General features: G+C 34.7%; 1 protein-coding gene across 1 annotated transcript in view; it reads right to left on the bottom strand.

Moving 5' to 3' along the window:
- The window catches only part of DNAH8 (dynein axonemal heavy chain 8), a 141,350-nt gene that overhangs the window by 23,422 nt on the left and 103,915 nt on the right, over positions 1-14,013 (bottom strand). The window contains 7 exon segments of the mRNA XM_076335551.1: positions 2,127-2,248; positions 7,352-7,542; positions 7,642-7,894; positions 8,757-8,862; positions 9,286-9,468; positions 10,821-10,976; positions 13,145-13,300. Coding sequence (XP_076191666.1) covers positions 2,127-2,248; positions 7,352-7,542; positions 7,642-7,894; positions 8,757-8,862; positions 9,286-9,468; positions 10,821-10,976; positions 13,145-13,300 — 1,167 coding nt within the window.

The following is a 14,013-nucleotide window of genomic DNA, read 5'->3' as shown; positions in this document are numbered from 1 at the left end:
TTAATGCAGTGACTGAGAAGAGTCAGCTACCGCAATATTCTCAGATCACTGGAAAGAGAACAAGGAACACACTGATACCATCTGTTCTGAAATACAGTTCTATATGCCTATTATAAGCCCAGGAGCTCTGTCCAGCTGACTGCCTTGGTTTCAAATAGTAGTTTCAGAACAACCTACATCAAGCATGGACTGGGAGAGGAGTGAGAAACGAACATACAGGGTCCTCTTCCAACCACGTATTTCCTATAATGAAACTAATTCAGAGAGATTCATAAACACCAAATGTCCCTTTCTGAACTATAAACCAAGTCTGAGAAAAAAAATTACTTTATTAACAAATAGCTCAGTTCTACATTAACTGACATCAACCTGAGCACATGCTAGGAGAGAGTATTCAGAGGAGGTACCTTCTCAAAGCTAGGCCACGGCCAGAGATAGGTTACTGAGCTAAAGGGACGTTAGTTGACTCAGTAAAATCATTAAGCTTTCATTACATATTTCTTTTTACCATCTCTTAGTCAATCACAGCTGGAAATAGGAACAGTATGAAAAGGAACAGGGCCATCTAAAAGAGGAATATGGCTTTATTAAATTAAGTTAGGCATCTCGGACTGGAGGACTTAATTTTTAGAGAAGAAAAAAATTTGTAACTGGCAAGAAAAAAAGAAAATCACAGGCAACCTCTTGAGAACTGGGCATACCATTTTCAAGCAATTTTTTCTTACTTTAAATCATTTTCTGTTTGTATCTAAATGAATAATGATACAGTTGTATTTAATATGATGAGCCAAATAGAACAGCACATCTAATGGATGCAAATACGTATTAAAAAGATGTTATCTCCATATTTGCATTTTTTTTTATATCCTAGTTGGCACCCTCCCAGATTCCATCTCTATCTATTAATAAAATCACCTGTCACTTTTCAACTTGTAAATATATGGCAATTTTAAGTTAGTGCTAAAAGATTAGTTAAAAAAGAGGCCTTTTGGGGTAACATGGTTGCCTAAGTATTTTGGAGTCTAAAATTTTGTTTGCACCAATTCTAGAAAAGTCCTATAACAGAACCATTACAATCTACAAATTAAAAGGAAAATACATAATTCATAACCCCATGGCTAAATTTAAATAATGTTAGCAAGTGTGCAGTGGCGTGCATTTTGGGTTCTGGTGCCCTAACAACCCAGAGTGAAGGCCTAACTAGAATTCCTCCAACTTTCTCCTAACTCAATATCCTGTTTTGATACCTCCAGAAACCAAAACCTGGAGGAAATGGGCCGGTATGTATCCAGATCTTGCTTTGATACAGAGTTGGGAAAAAGCCAGGACCCACTTCCAGGTACACCATTTAGATAAAATTTCTGCTACCCTTCAGGGCACTAAATGCCTTCACAAAATGGACTTGGCTGACCAATGCTGTAACAGCAAGAACTTAGTGTCCTAGCTATCAGCCTGGTTAACAAGGAGCGCTTAGGAGGTACAGAAAGAGAAATACTTAGGGACTGTTTTAACTACACTCAAAAAAAGATAAATTTACTAAAGTAAAGCAAATAATTGATAAACATGTCACAAGCTTATGTGCATATTTCTTCATGTATGCCTTAATAAAATAAATAGTATTTTTATAGCTAGCTCATCACATCTGAATAACATGTTAACCTTGGAAATGAGCGTTTAAAAACAAGCAGCAAACAATTTACTTGTAAAAGTCTATCAGACTCAAGACATAAAACATTGTAACTTAAAACCTGACACTCATAGATTAACTTTCTGAGCCTTTTTGATACCTCTACTTTTTTATCCCTTCTCCTTATTTCTGTCTCTCTTTCACTGGCTTCCTTTTTTACTAGTTCTTTGCTCTTGTTCTCTTCTCTTTCTACCTCAATGACCATAATACAAAATACAATAAAGCAGATAAAAAAACATAGAGCAAATAAATGTACCCCTGTAGAGCAAATAAATATACGCCCATTCATGCTACCTAACTGTTCACTTCTGTGCCTTTATTCTGTATTCTCTCTGGCCTTGTTCTTAACTATGTCTTGTGCATTCTAAATGTAAAATATGGGAGCACAATTATGGTTGGGAAAATGGTTAACATTGAAAAGAAGATGAGTAGATATCACCTGATTCAAAATTTCTGCAAACTGTGGAAGTTTGCTCAATTCCACTAGGTTTAGCCACATCATGTCAAGAATCCAGCGGAAAGGTTTGGGTGGGCAAGCCTGTAGATCCAATGCTGCACCTCCTGTACATAAAAACATTCTGATGAAATACACATGACATTCCAGGTGTCAATATATATTTGACATTTCTTTTTAAATTATGTTTTCTTGCCCATGTAATTTTCACTGGGGTACTAATTGCACTCTTGTGTACTTAACATTTATTTAATAAGTTCATAGGATAATTTAGTCTGGAAGGGACTTCAGGAGGTCTCTAGTCCAACCTGTTCAAAGCAGGGTCAGCTAGGAGATAAAATCAGGTCTTTATTCTGTCTGGTCTTGAAAACCTCTGAGGATGGAGACTGCACAACCTTTCTAGACAATGTGTTCTAATGTTTGTCTGTCCTCATAATGAAAAAAATTCCCCTTACACCCACTCTGAACCTCTCTTTTTTTCAGTTTATTTCCGTTGTCTCCCATCTTCCTACTGTGCACCACTGTGAAGAGCCAGGCTCTGTCTTCTTAATGGCCTTCTCATAGGTGTTGGAAGGCTACTATTGGAGTCTCCCCTAAGCCTGTTTGCCAAGCTGGACAAGCCCAGTTCTCTCAGCTTCTCATCTTAGATCATGTGCTCCATATAGTTTGTTGTTATAAGTTTATACAATGATACTGATTATACTTAAAGTATGGCAAATTATTTAATAATCTCTTTTCCTTTTCATCTGTGCTGATAATACACTAGAGATAATTCTGTATTTATCTGAAAGATAAAAATATTCCTCTGAAGACCTTCCCTTAGACAGTCTATATTTTATCCTACTGTTCCAAAAAAGAAAATAAATTTAAAAGAAAGTCTTATTTTCTCAACTGCAAACTTCTACCTCTTCTCTAATGAAATGCATAGTTATAATATCTAAAGAATGTTACACAGGTTAGCAAAGTAATCTCCTGGGATCATTGGAAAAAAACCCAAACATAACAAGAGAAGAAAGAAACTCTGGACTGATGGAACCAATCAATCCTAGACCAGCCTAACAAGCACAAATCATTTTAAATAGCATAAATAAGCCCAGATAGCCAGTAGATAATACACGTTTCACATCCTCTGATGAAGAGGAAATACAAAGGAACACCTCTGGGATAAGACTGCAATCCAATTTTAAACAGATTAACTTGTAACTTTTTATCGTAATTAACATTTAATCATAATTTTCATCTTGTAGCTGCCTCTTCCCCAGCACGCCACAAATTAATTCATGTCACTTCTTGGGAAAATTAGAGGGTGTTGTTCCAGTGGTCTCCAGAACTAGGTCACCAGTATAATGAATTTCACCAACTTGTTACAAACAAACTAAAAAAACACCTTGGAATAATAAATATTATGTTTAAGCACTTATGTGAGCATGTGGGTGTGTGTATACATAGTCTATATATATGAGCTGTAATTATTTCAGTACTTCCAAATTATACATACATGCTTACCAAAAACTACATACAGAAATACATATGTAGTTCCTTTTCAATTAATATATTAATACTTTTACAAACTATGTCTAATTATTCCATAGATTATCAAGAGGTTTTAACACAAAGATCTTTTTTCTTATTCTGCACTCACCTCATTCTCAAATTCTCCATGAATGGGATATAGAGAAAATGAATCATAAAAGCAAGAAGGAAAAGAAGACAAACTTATCGTTGGTGTGAAAAGGTAATTAGAATATTAATTTCTTAAATAAAGCACAAATTTTGTTATTTAAGAAATTATTGGGAAGACATTATATATAGTATTTTTGATGCAGCTAAAGAACTAAGACTTACTTTAAAGTTCTGACACATTATAGGAAAGAGCTTATGGTCCTGCAAACGCTATAATGCAGCAAATTCTTTCTGATTTTCCTGAAGTCTGTTCTGCTTGCATTATAGACTTTACAGGGAAAGATTTGATACTTTGAGATGTTTTCCTGCAGGCTTCCAGGATGCAAGAATTGTATTTATACTATCAGCGATGATTTTCAGGAAACAGCAGCTCTGCTTCTTTTAAAAGAATAAACACGATTCAGAAAGACTAAATATTTTCCTAGCTACCTGAATATCCTTAAGTAGAAACACAAGAATCACCTTGCTGACTCTGGACATTAGTACGCCAATAGAAACAATTAACATCAAAAGAAAGTAAAAGTTTCAATGAGTGGACACTAAACAGATCTTCGGGAAGGTTTTGCTTTTGGGGAAATTTTTAAACCTTCATTTTTTGAGGCAGACTTATTCAATGAAGAATGAGAATTACAAAAGTGTAAACAACGTGTTTCTCATTGTAATACTTGATATTCTTGCTATTACTATACATACCTAATCTTTTGATAAATCCTGCTAAGTTCTTATGGTTAGTCATTTGTTATGTTAATGAGTTAAATATGCAAAGCCTGAAAAAGTCTTTCCTTTTATTAGTTTTCATTTTGCCATTCATAGGCATATGTGAAAAGTTTCAGCATCTACAAAAATTTGTGCAATGCTTTCCTCCACCTATGGATACAGTTAGATATAATCAATAAACAGAATTAGATATGATTAGTATTTGATTTGAATGTTTTCATGAGCTACTGAAGGGCCGATTAAAGGGCAAACTCTTGTTCAAGAATGTGAAGTTCCTATGTACAAATCCAAATTATTTCTGTCATGCAAAAATGTAAAGCTACTTCATGTGCTTTTATTACAAAGTTTTCCTACCATTGTGCTTTTTCTCTTTCTCTTTACCTCAGGGATGACAAGCTTCAGCAACCTCACAGAAAGAAAGGGCTGCTTCATGAAATCTGAAGTGCAAATACTGATTTTCCTGCTTTTCCTGTAACTACCCGTTAAAGTTTCCTTCAAGCATCCTTTTATGTCTTTGGCATTAGGATATATAGTTTGAAATAACTGACTGGGATCCATGTATGTATCCCAGAACTTCCTCTTAGTCTCTGCAAACTGAAATAATGGAAATCAAAGAGAGGATAACAAAAAGTGTTTACACAAATCTGTAATCCGTTATTAGCATTATTATTACAAAATGATACCCTGTTCCAGAATCACATCTTTTGCAAATTTAATACAATAGGCAACAAGAATATTTTTGCAAATTATTGAATTCTGTGAGAGAATCACAATCACTTTAGCCAAAAAGATTTTTCTTAATTTTAAGACGTAATCATTAATTGTCCACAAAATAGCATACTTGGCAATATTTCTGGCTTTTATTTAAGTCAACAAAGCCAAAGATGCTTTGCAATTCCTCTGTAACATGCTCTCTAATATTTATGGAGCTTCTTAGTAAAATATATTTTCTGCTAGAGAAGGTGATATTTTTCACTTGCACCAGTCCCCCACTTTCTACTGGTAAAGGACACAGCCTACCTAAGTGTCAAGATACCTACAAAATTGTCAATGAACTCCTTAGATTTTCTCATATCTTTTGGATTTTGTTTCTTTCTACAGTTTTAATAAAAATTCTATGCCACCATCATGGGAGTCTATTTTCCTATAATTTGGGGACCTGCTTTCTCTGTTTTGCTGACTTAAGGTTACCTTCAAGCTATAGCATTAAAATACATAGGAAGGGGCTAGTTTTTGTCTTTAATGGAATACAGTAAATAGAATGAAATTCAATTTATGTACTTTAGCAGAAGGAAAGATTTAGAGTTAATAATCTCCTGAGACTAGCTGAATAATGAGTTCTAGAGACTTTTTCATTTCAAATAGCAATGCTTATTTCACTGAGACATCCCCTGATAATATGGCTGATGATAAGCCATGAAAGCTCTCCTGGAAAAGAAATGGAAAGAAGATGAAGAGAGATTTATTTTTCAAATAAATCCTTTCTTCAGCTGCCCGATGATGTTTGGTAACATGGCATTTATTTTGCAACAAGAATTGCTCATCCAAGGAGGAAAATTGAACAATTCATTCATTGCAGAAGATACTTAAGAGTCCAGGACAATTTGGCTAGGCAACTGTCCACTTCCCAATTTGATTTAATATCATGTGAATAATTATAGAAAATCTATTGTTACTTTGGTGTCATTTTATACACCAGAAGAATTTCTCCGTGTCATTTTATACACCAGAAAAATTTCTCACTATCAAATCAACTGTGGTAAAGCTAGGCAGGAAATTGCAATCATGTGTTCTAGACAAAAATTGCTAAAAGTACTCCTGTATTTTATCACAGATTCTCATCAGTTAAAAAAGGGTAAGTGACCACTTTCTGCTTCAGATGCCCAAGGTATATTTTCCTCTGGCAAAACAAGAATCCATGAGCTGAGAAGCCAAGAAATATGGTTCCTTGTCTAATGCTTTACTAAAGCAGACAGCTCATTTGGAAAGTATTTCCAAGCATGCCCTGCCTGACATCAGTGGTAAATTGGTAGCTGGATACCATTCTCAAAGGATAAACCATTACAACAAACTGGAAAGCAAAACAGAAAGTTAATTTAATCTTGTTTCCTATCCATTTTATTCATTAAAGGCAGATAACGATCTTCAAATCTAGGTTCACTACTTTGACATTAGACCTTTGCAAGATTCATCTGAACACTGTAAAATTCAAACAGTTTTTATATGGACCTCCGCATAAGCAATCCTGATCACATTTTTCAGCAGAGGCACAAATTCACAGAGTTCAGAAGAGGCAGACCTGGCCAGTTGGGCCACAGAAACACATTATGTTCTCTAAAAGTCAGTGTTAGCTGGTTGGCAAAAGTCAGAGAAAGCTCAAGCTGAAACTGAGAAAAGACTGTTTGTAGCACCTCTTGGACTTTATGTGGAGTTGTTCTGGCAACTTAGAAGACAGCTTTATTCAGCTCCATGAAAGCAGAGAAGCAAAGGAACAAGAAGTCACCTAATTTATAAAAATAAGGATACAAATATAATACAAAAATATACAATTATTAAACCAATTGATGGAGAGAAGCAGAACTATCATCTTGATCTCAGGATAGAACACAGCCTGGGTAAATGGCGGAGGTAGAACCGTGATGGGGAACTGCATCCAACTTCACTGGACCACAGCAGGGATAAGGACAGAGGCAGCTCCCACAGAACTGCATGGTAGAAACCATGCAGCCAAAAAAATCATACTCTGAAATAGTATAAAAGTTTAAAAAGTTGAAATTAGCTCTACATATAACACAATTTTTTAAACTTACCCCTAATGAGTGCATGGAACTCTCTGTTTTTCACGTGTCCTCTCTCAAGATCAATTTTTAATGTCAGGAGGAGGGTAAAGAGGAATTTGTGGTTTTCATACAAGCCTCTAACAGAATACGAGTAAATTTCAAAGGTAAGATACTCAATAATATTTGAGATTCTTTTCTGAGGTAAAGGAGACTTCTTAGATCTGAATCATGAAAACAAAGCACAAAGAAAGCATGTTAATAATAGCAAATACATTGGAAAGACAAAGATCTGAATAGTAAAAAAATCTGTGTCTTCCTACTTGGCCATGGATTGATCAAATAACTTCAAGAACTGAGCCAGTGAAGTTTGATACATATTATTGACCATGCTCATTTCTATAATAAGAAAATAAAGAATGCTTCCACGTGTAGCAGCAGGTCGATATTCCTCCTGAGCAGTGTTAATCTTCACTTCAGTTTCTGCTGCCACAGACAACTTTTCAGCTACTTCAGCAGCTGTTTGCTTAGTTGTTTGCAGAACACCAATCAAGGATTCATCATCTACTAGTGAACCTAAAAAGTGAAATATTGGATGTTTAGGACACTTCTATAACTTTTTTTCACTTCATATATGTAAAAATTGAAAGGCCAAATTACAGAAATTATTGATAACAAATGGAAATGATTTTACTGAATTGCAGAAAGTTTTTAAAATGGAGAACAAACAGGATATGTAACACTAAAAATTATTTTTATATTCAACATGCTGAACAAATGCATTCAACCTATGCCAATATGAATGTATCTATACCAACAACTTTGCAGCATGTACTAGAGAAGTCAGCTTTCTTATGCACATAACATACATATTCATACACAGTGCTTCAATTATTTAAAAGTCTGTTGATTGGTACACTGAAAATCAAAAAGACTTAGGGTTCTAAATGCAACGGTCACACAACAGTATTCATGCATCTCAAGTACTTACTGATTGATTTGCTGGAAATTACCACCACCTTTTTCCACCAAAGAGACAGTAATTGATCATGTGCAGGCTCCTAATATACTGCAAAAGACTTTCAACACCATTTAAGCTAGCCCATTTTACTCTGCATTTTCAATGGGTTAAGGATTTGCCCATGATCAGATACCTTATCTCACTTGAGGGGCAGAAAGCTCCCAAGAAATTTATTTGTTTCACAGAACTTGTTTAGGTGTTAAAAACACTTAGTGTCTAGGGTTGTATATAGTGGCATGCTATAGTACCAAATCCCTCATACGCTGGTAAATCACCATACTTCAAATTTCTACCATTGGATGGTCTCTTATTGTATCTTGGATGGATAAATCAATTTCTGTATGGAAAGGTTCTAACGTGAATCAGATTAATCTGCCTCATCCGCCTAATCCTGGTTCTTTTACACTGATACAGAACCTCTGGTTGCACTTAGTTTGTACAGAAGATTGTCTTCCAGTTCTTTCATCTTCCTCTTATTAAAAGTTACATCTTCCATGAGTTTAATTCGTTCTGCCTCTAGTTCCTATTATTAAAAAACAAGAAAATGGCATGACACTTTATGGACTGTAACGATGAGTCATACTTAAAATTCAGTTGCCTGATTTTTCAAGTTCATGAAATGTGCATTTTACTTTTTCAGGTATCTAAAACATGTTTTTATAACATCCTTTTTTTTTTAAGCAGTGTTTATTCAGTATCTTATGAAGTATCTTATCAATGCCAAATGCTTGTGCTTAATTCTTTGTGTCATACTGACAGCCATACATAGAAGATCCTCTAGGTGTATTTTTGTTATTTGGAAATTTCTATACTGAATCTGAATAAAATTTTAGAAAATGGCTGATGTCTTTTTTCCATTTGAAGATTTCTTTTTCCCTACATTCTAAAAACAGTTAAATAAAAAAAAATTAAGCATCACTATGGTTTGTGTGTACTGTTAGTTTACCTGTTTTTCAGTAAGAATTACTCTTCTCAGTAACTGATTCTCAAGTCCTTTCATTGTAACAGTAAAATCAATAATTGATGTTTTTGCATTAATTTCAGGCGTGAAAGCAGGATTAGGTAGCTTTGTAGTAATGTACAGTCTAAATGAACTCATAACATCTACTTCCTTATCACCAACTTTCACCTGTGGAGTACGTTAGAAGAGTATTAAGCAGAGGAAAATGAGCTTTATTCAACTCAATAATATTGACCAGAAAAAAAAAACCACATTATTTGAAATGCCAAAGAGGAAGTTTATTTCACAATTCAAATTTTTCATGAAAATAACAATCGATGACCAAAGGTAGCAGTTAGGGTACATTATAAAAGTAGCATTCCCCTCCAGGTAAATATAGGGATTACTTCCACTGTGGGTTCTAATTAATGGCTTCAGAACCATTTGGTTTAGGCTTTGTGCTTCTAATCACACCCCAAATGAAGATGGTAGAAACTATTGGCCTTTGGAGAAATCATTGTTTTCTTGTGTTCAGGAAAAAAAAGAAATTATTTGATCCAACAATGGAACATAAATTATTGGAAATTAATTCTGTATTTATTAAGACTAAGCAGATCTTAAAGAACCTTTCTAAAGGAACTATAAATTTATTCAGAGTTTTCCACAGAAATTTTTACAGAAGTTAAGATATTCCAAATCAGCAGTCTAACTTGAAAGCTGCATGTGCACAAGGAAATCTGATGACTGTGTATGACCCTCCAAGGCCACTTCAAATACCTGGCTTAAGAAGGAGTAGGACCAAGCCACTCCCTTAAGCATATTGTTTGCTCTGACATTCAAAGTAAAACTAGTCCACAAAAATAGCAATAATTTTCTTTTCATTATCATCAACAATCTGGTCTACCATCTCTCTCATATCCCAGCCAGTTAATTAAGATTATTTGAGAAAAATACATATGGAAATACACAGCATGTGCCGTCATTTTATTTCAGGATGTTTGAAGGGGGGTTGTTTTTAAAATTTGGGAGTGATTTCTTTATCTAATGAAGGTCAGAAAGACTCATGATTTTTCAAGGTTGAGAATATACTTAACATTATTAATAAAACTTTGTGCTTTTTGACTTGTTCCATCAGAAAACAGTTCTATCCCAGATCAAAGATTCTGCAGTTGCTGCAATCAGTGCTCCACACTAGGAAGAGAGAGATCTTTCCAATTCTATTAATTCTGTTAAAGGGTGTAAAATGAAATTGCTTGAAAATCAATAGAAAGTATTGTAAGCATTCAATAGGATAAACATAACTGATTCCGGTTTGGAATCTTCAGTAGTAACTTCAGTAGATAAACTCAAATTTTAGACTCATGAACTTGCTACTCAGCTGAGGCTCTGTCTCCTATATTTTATTAGTTCAGTTTGATTCTTCACACTACCCTACTGAATACAAAGTTTACCTGATTCAGCAGAGGTTTGGAATAAAAGGGTAAAATATAATTCATCACAAAGCTAACTACTTATTCCAGGTCTTCTGTTTCATTACTAACCTTAAAAGAAGTTCCAGATTTCATGAAATTCTTTTCTAATATATTATCAAGGACTGGATCCAACTCTTCACCTACATCTTCAATCACGAGTGATCGTCCCAGTGAAAGACTATCTTCTAGGTGTGTACGGAAATACTTGTCATTCAAAGTTGTTACCTCAAAAAGTAAATTATAAATTGATATAAGGACAAAAACATTTCTTCGAAGTCTTACATGAAAACCACAGATCTATGAAAATTTTTCATTGTTTTTGTTAGTTGCATTTTAAAGAAAGTAATAAATGTTGACCATGCAGCAATTTATGCAGAAATACTTCTTGTGTATACAATGAAAAGTACCATAAAAAGGTGAATTAAAAGATTGGCTGTAATGGAATCAGCAAAACTTCACTATAAGAGTAATAATGTACCAAGTAAAACTGGTACAGCTTATTGGGAATTGAAGATGTCACATATATTTTTGAAATCAGAGATGCCTAACTTTTAATTTTCTCTTCTATGTCCTGAAGACTAGATTTTCTAATTTTAGTTTTGAAGTGTTGAGAAATTCTTTCTGGAAACCTGAATTCAGTCTAACAGATGAATTGCTGTTACAATATTATGAATTCAGATGTTTGAAATATCATGAAATGGGATTCATAATATATAAAATCACCAAAAGACATGAATAAATAAATAAAACACTGATTTTGTATTGCTTCCTAGATTTTTACTTTCAGAAAGTTCTCATTATTTTCAAGATTTTCTCTACAGGTATGAAATAGGGCCATTCTACTAGAAAACAGCTTTGCAGAAAAGGACCTTGGGGTCCTGGTGGACAAGTTGAGCCTGAGCCAGCAATCTGCCTTTGCAGCAAAGGCCAACAGTGTTCTGGGCTGCATCAGGAAAAACATTACCAGCAGGTTGAGGAAGGCGATCCCCTCTGCTCAGTACTGGAAACACATATCTGGAGTCCTCTGTCTAGTTCTGGGCTCCCCAGTATAAGAGAGACACTGAAGTGAGTCCAGCAAAGGACCAGTAAGATTATTAAGGGATTGGAGCACTTGACATACAAGGAAAGCTGAAAGAGCTGGGATTATTTAGCCTCGAGAAAGCTCACAAGGGTATTTACCTATGTATATAAATACCTGGTGGGTGAGAATGAAGAACAGGGAGGCAGATCCTCTTAGTGGCACACAGTAACAGGACAAAATGCAATGGGCACATATTGAAATACAGGTAATTCCATTTAAACGTAAGAAAAAAAACCTCCCACAACTCTATTGTGAGGGTGGTTAGACACTAAAACACATTGCCCAGAAAGGTGGTGAAGTCTCCATCCTTGGAGGTATTCAAAACCCAACTGGACACAGTCCTGGGCAACCTGCTTTAGTAGATCCTGCTCTGAGCAGGGAGGCTGGACTAAAATACCTTCAGAGATCCCTTACAACCTCAACTTTTCTGTGGTTCTGACAGTTTACTTTATTAATGATAAAATGATAAGCAAGAACTTCACATTCACTTTTCTCCAAGACTTAAAATCTTCAAAATCTAGAGATCCTAAAACCCTGAAAACTTATTGAGATTCAGGAGGACATGTGAAATTTTGCAACATTCAGGTTAAGGGTTTTAAAATGCACGCTCCTTTTCCCATGCTACTTCATTTGTGAAAAATTCATTTGTGATGCAAACTACAGGTAACGTGAACGTCTTTGTATTATATTTCATGAGCAGACATTTAACCCTATTGGCTTAAGCTATAAAAGAGCTATTAAAATTGCAGTAACATTAGGATAGACAGATTTGTCTTGGGTTTGGTTTCAACTGGTTGTCCTCAATTTACTTTTGTAGCAGTAATTTCATGTATGAATTCCATTTTGGGTTCTAAATGCTGGACTGCATCAGTTTAAGTACTTTGCCTACATTTTCAAAGCTGTAAGTTATCCTGCCTTTGTCTGTAATCTTACTAATAGTTGCCCAATTTACTCTCATTTAATAATTTCATATTATACTCTCTTGCTATACTTTTCACCACTTTGCCCTCTGTATAGGGAACATACCTACCAATTTTGAACACAAAGCTACCTCCTTCTTTTTCATACTTCTTGCTAGATTTCATGCCAGTATTTACTTACTATATAATCTTTTCCAAGTCCTTGAATGGGATTTACAGCTCGTCAAGTTCCCTGCTGATGCATCTACATCATTGTCAGTCTCCATACAAGTTGAAGTTATCTCAGATATGTGTGTATGACAGTTGCACTGACTCAAATGCAGACACACCCTAAAGCAATAATGTTTGAAGGAATATAATACAGCACATTATTCCTTTAAAACACTGTTCACCTGTAATTCATTATCCTGTTCTTTCTTTTTAATCCATGATTTCCCTTGAGTTTGTGGGTCTACCAAAAGGGGGTATCTAGTTGCCTTAGTGACAATGATACCATTCTGAATTGAGAGATCATCTCCAGGCAGTCCTTGAAGATTCCACTCACTAATCTGAAGAATACAAAAAAAAAGTAGTTTGAAATAAAATCTCACTGGAATTATCCTTCAATTACGATTGTTCTAAGAAATAACAGGGACATCAAGCCAAGGGGGATGCATACCTGAACCTGCTGAAAAGTGATTAATGCAGATGGAAAAATATTTCCAGGATTCTATTTTTATGGATGTTTTTAACTATATAGAATGATTAAAAAAATATATTTTAAAAGTGTAAGAAAGTCAGAAGGCAGCTTGACAGCCAAACTAAACATTGGGATCAATTAAGAGAAAATCAGGCTAAGAGAGCTTTTGGGGCTTAATATTTACTGAAGGAAACTTGAAGATTCTGGCATTGTCCTCTGTTTGGTTTCTCATACATTCACATTGAGTGAAAAGACTTTATGCATTCTTTTTTAAATATTCTCTTTGATATAAAGTTTATTTTTGAAACCAGACCCAGATAATATTGACAGAATGAAAAGTTAACAACCAAACTCACTGTTTTAGTAGATATGTGATCTATAGCTGTGGTGATGGGTTCTCAAAATAAGATACTTGAAAGTGCACTGTCGTCTTATACAATTAGACAATTGCCAGTATGTCTCTTGTTTATAATATGTAACTTGTTTATCTATCTAAACATTGCTCAGTACTCAGATGTTTAGTGGAAATTGCCAAGAACATTTGGAAACCACAAGAACTACACTGCACAGCAATATCGGGGA

This window comes from Aptenodytes patagonicus, chromosome 3 (genome assembly GCF_965638725.1).
Source record: "Aptenodytes patagonicus chromosome 3, bAptPat1.pri.cur, whole genome shotgun sequence".
NCBI lineage: Eukaryota > Metazoa > Chordata > Aves > Sphenisciformes > Spheniscidae > Aptenodytes > Aptenodytes patagonicus.
Note: the sequence above shows the minus strand (reverse complement) of the source record. Positions and strands in the feature narration are given on the sequence as shown.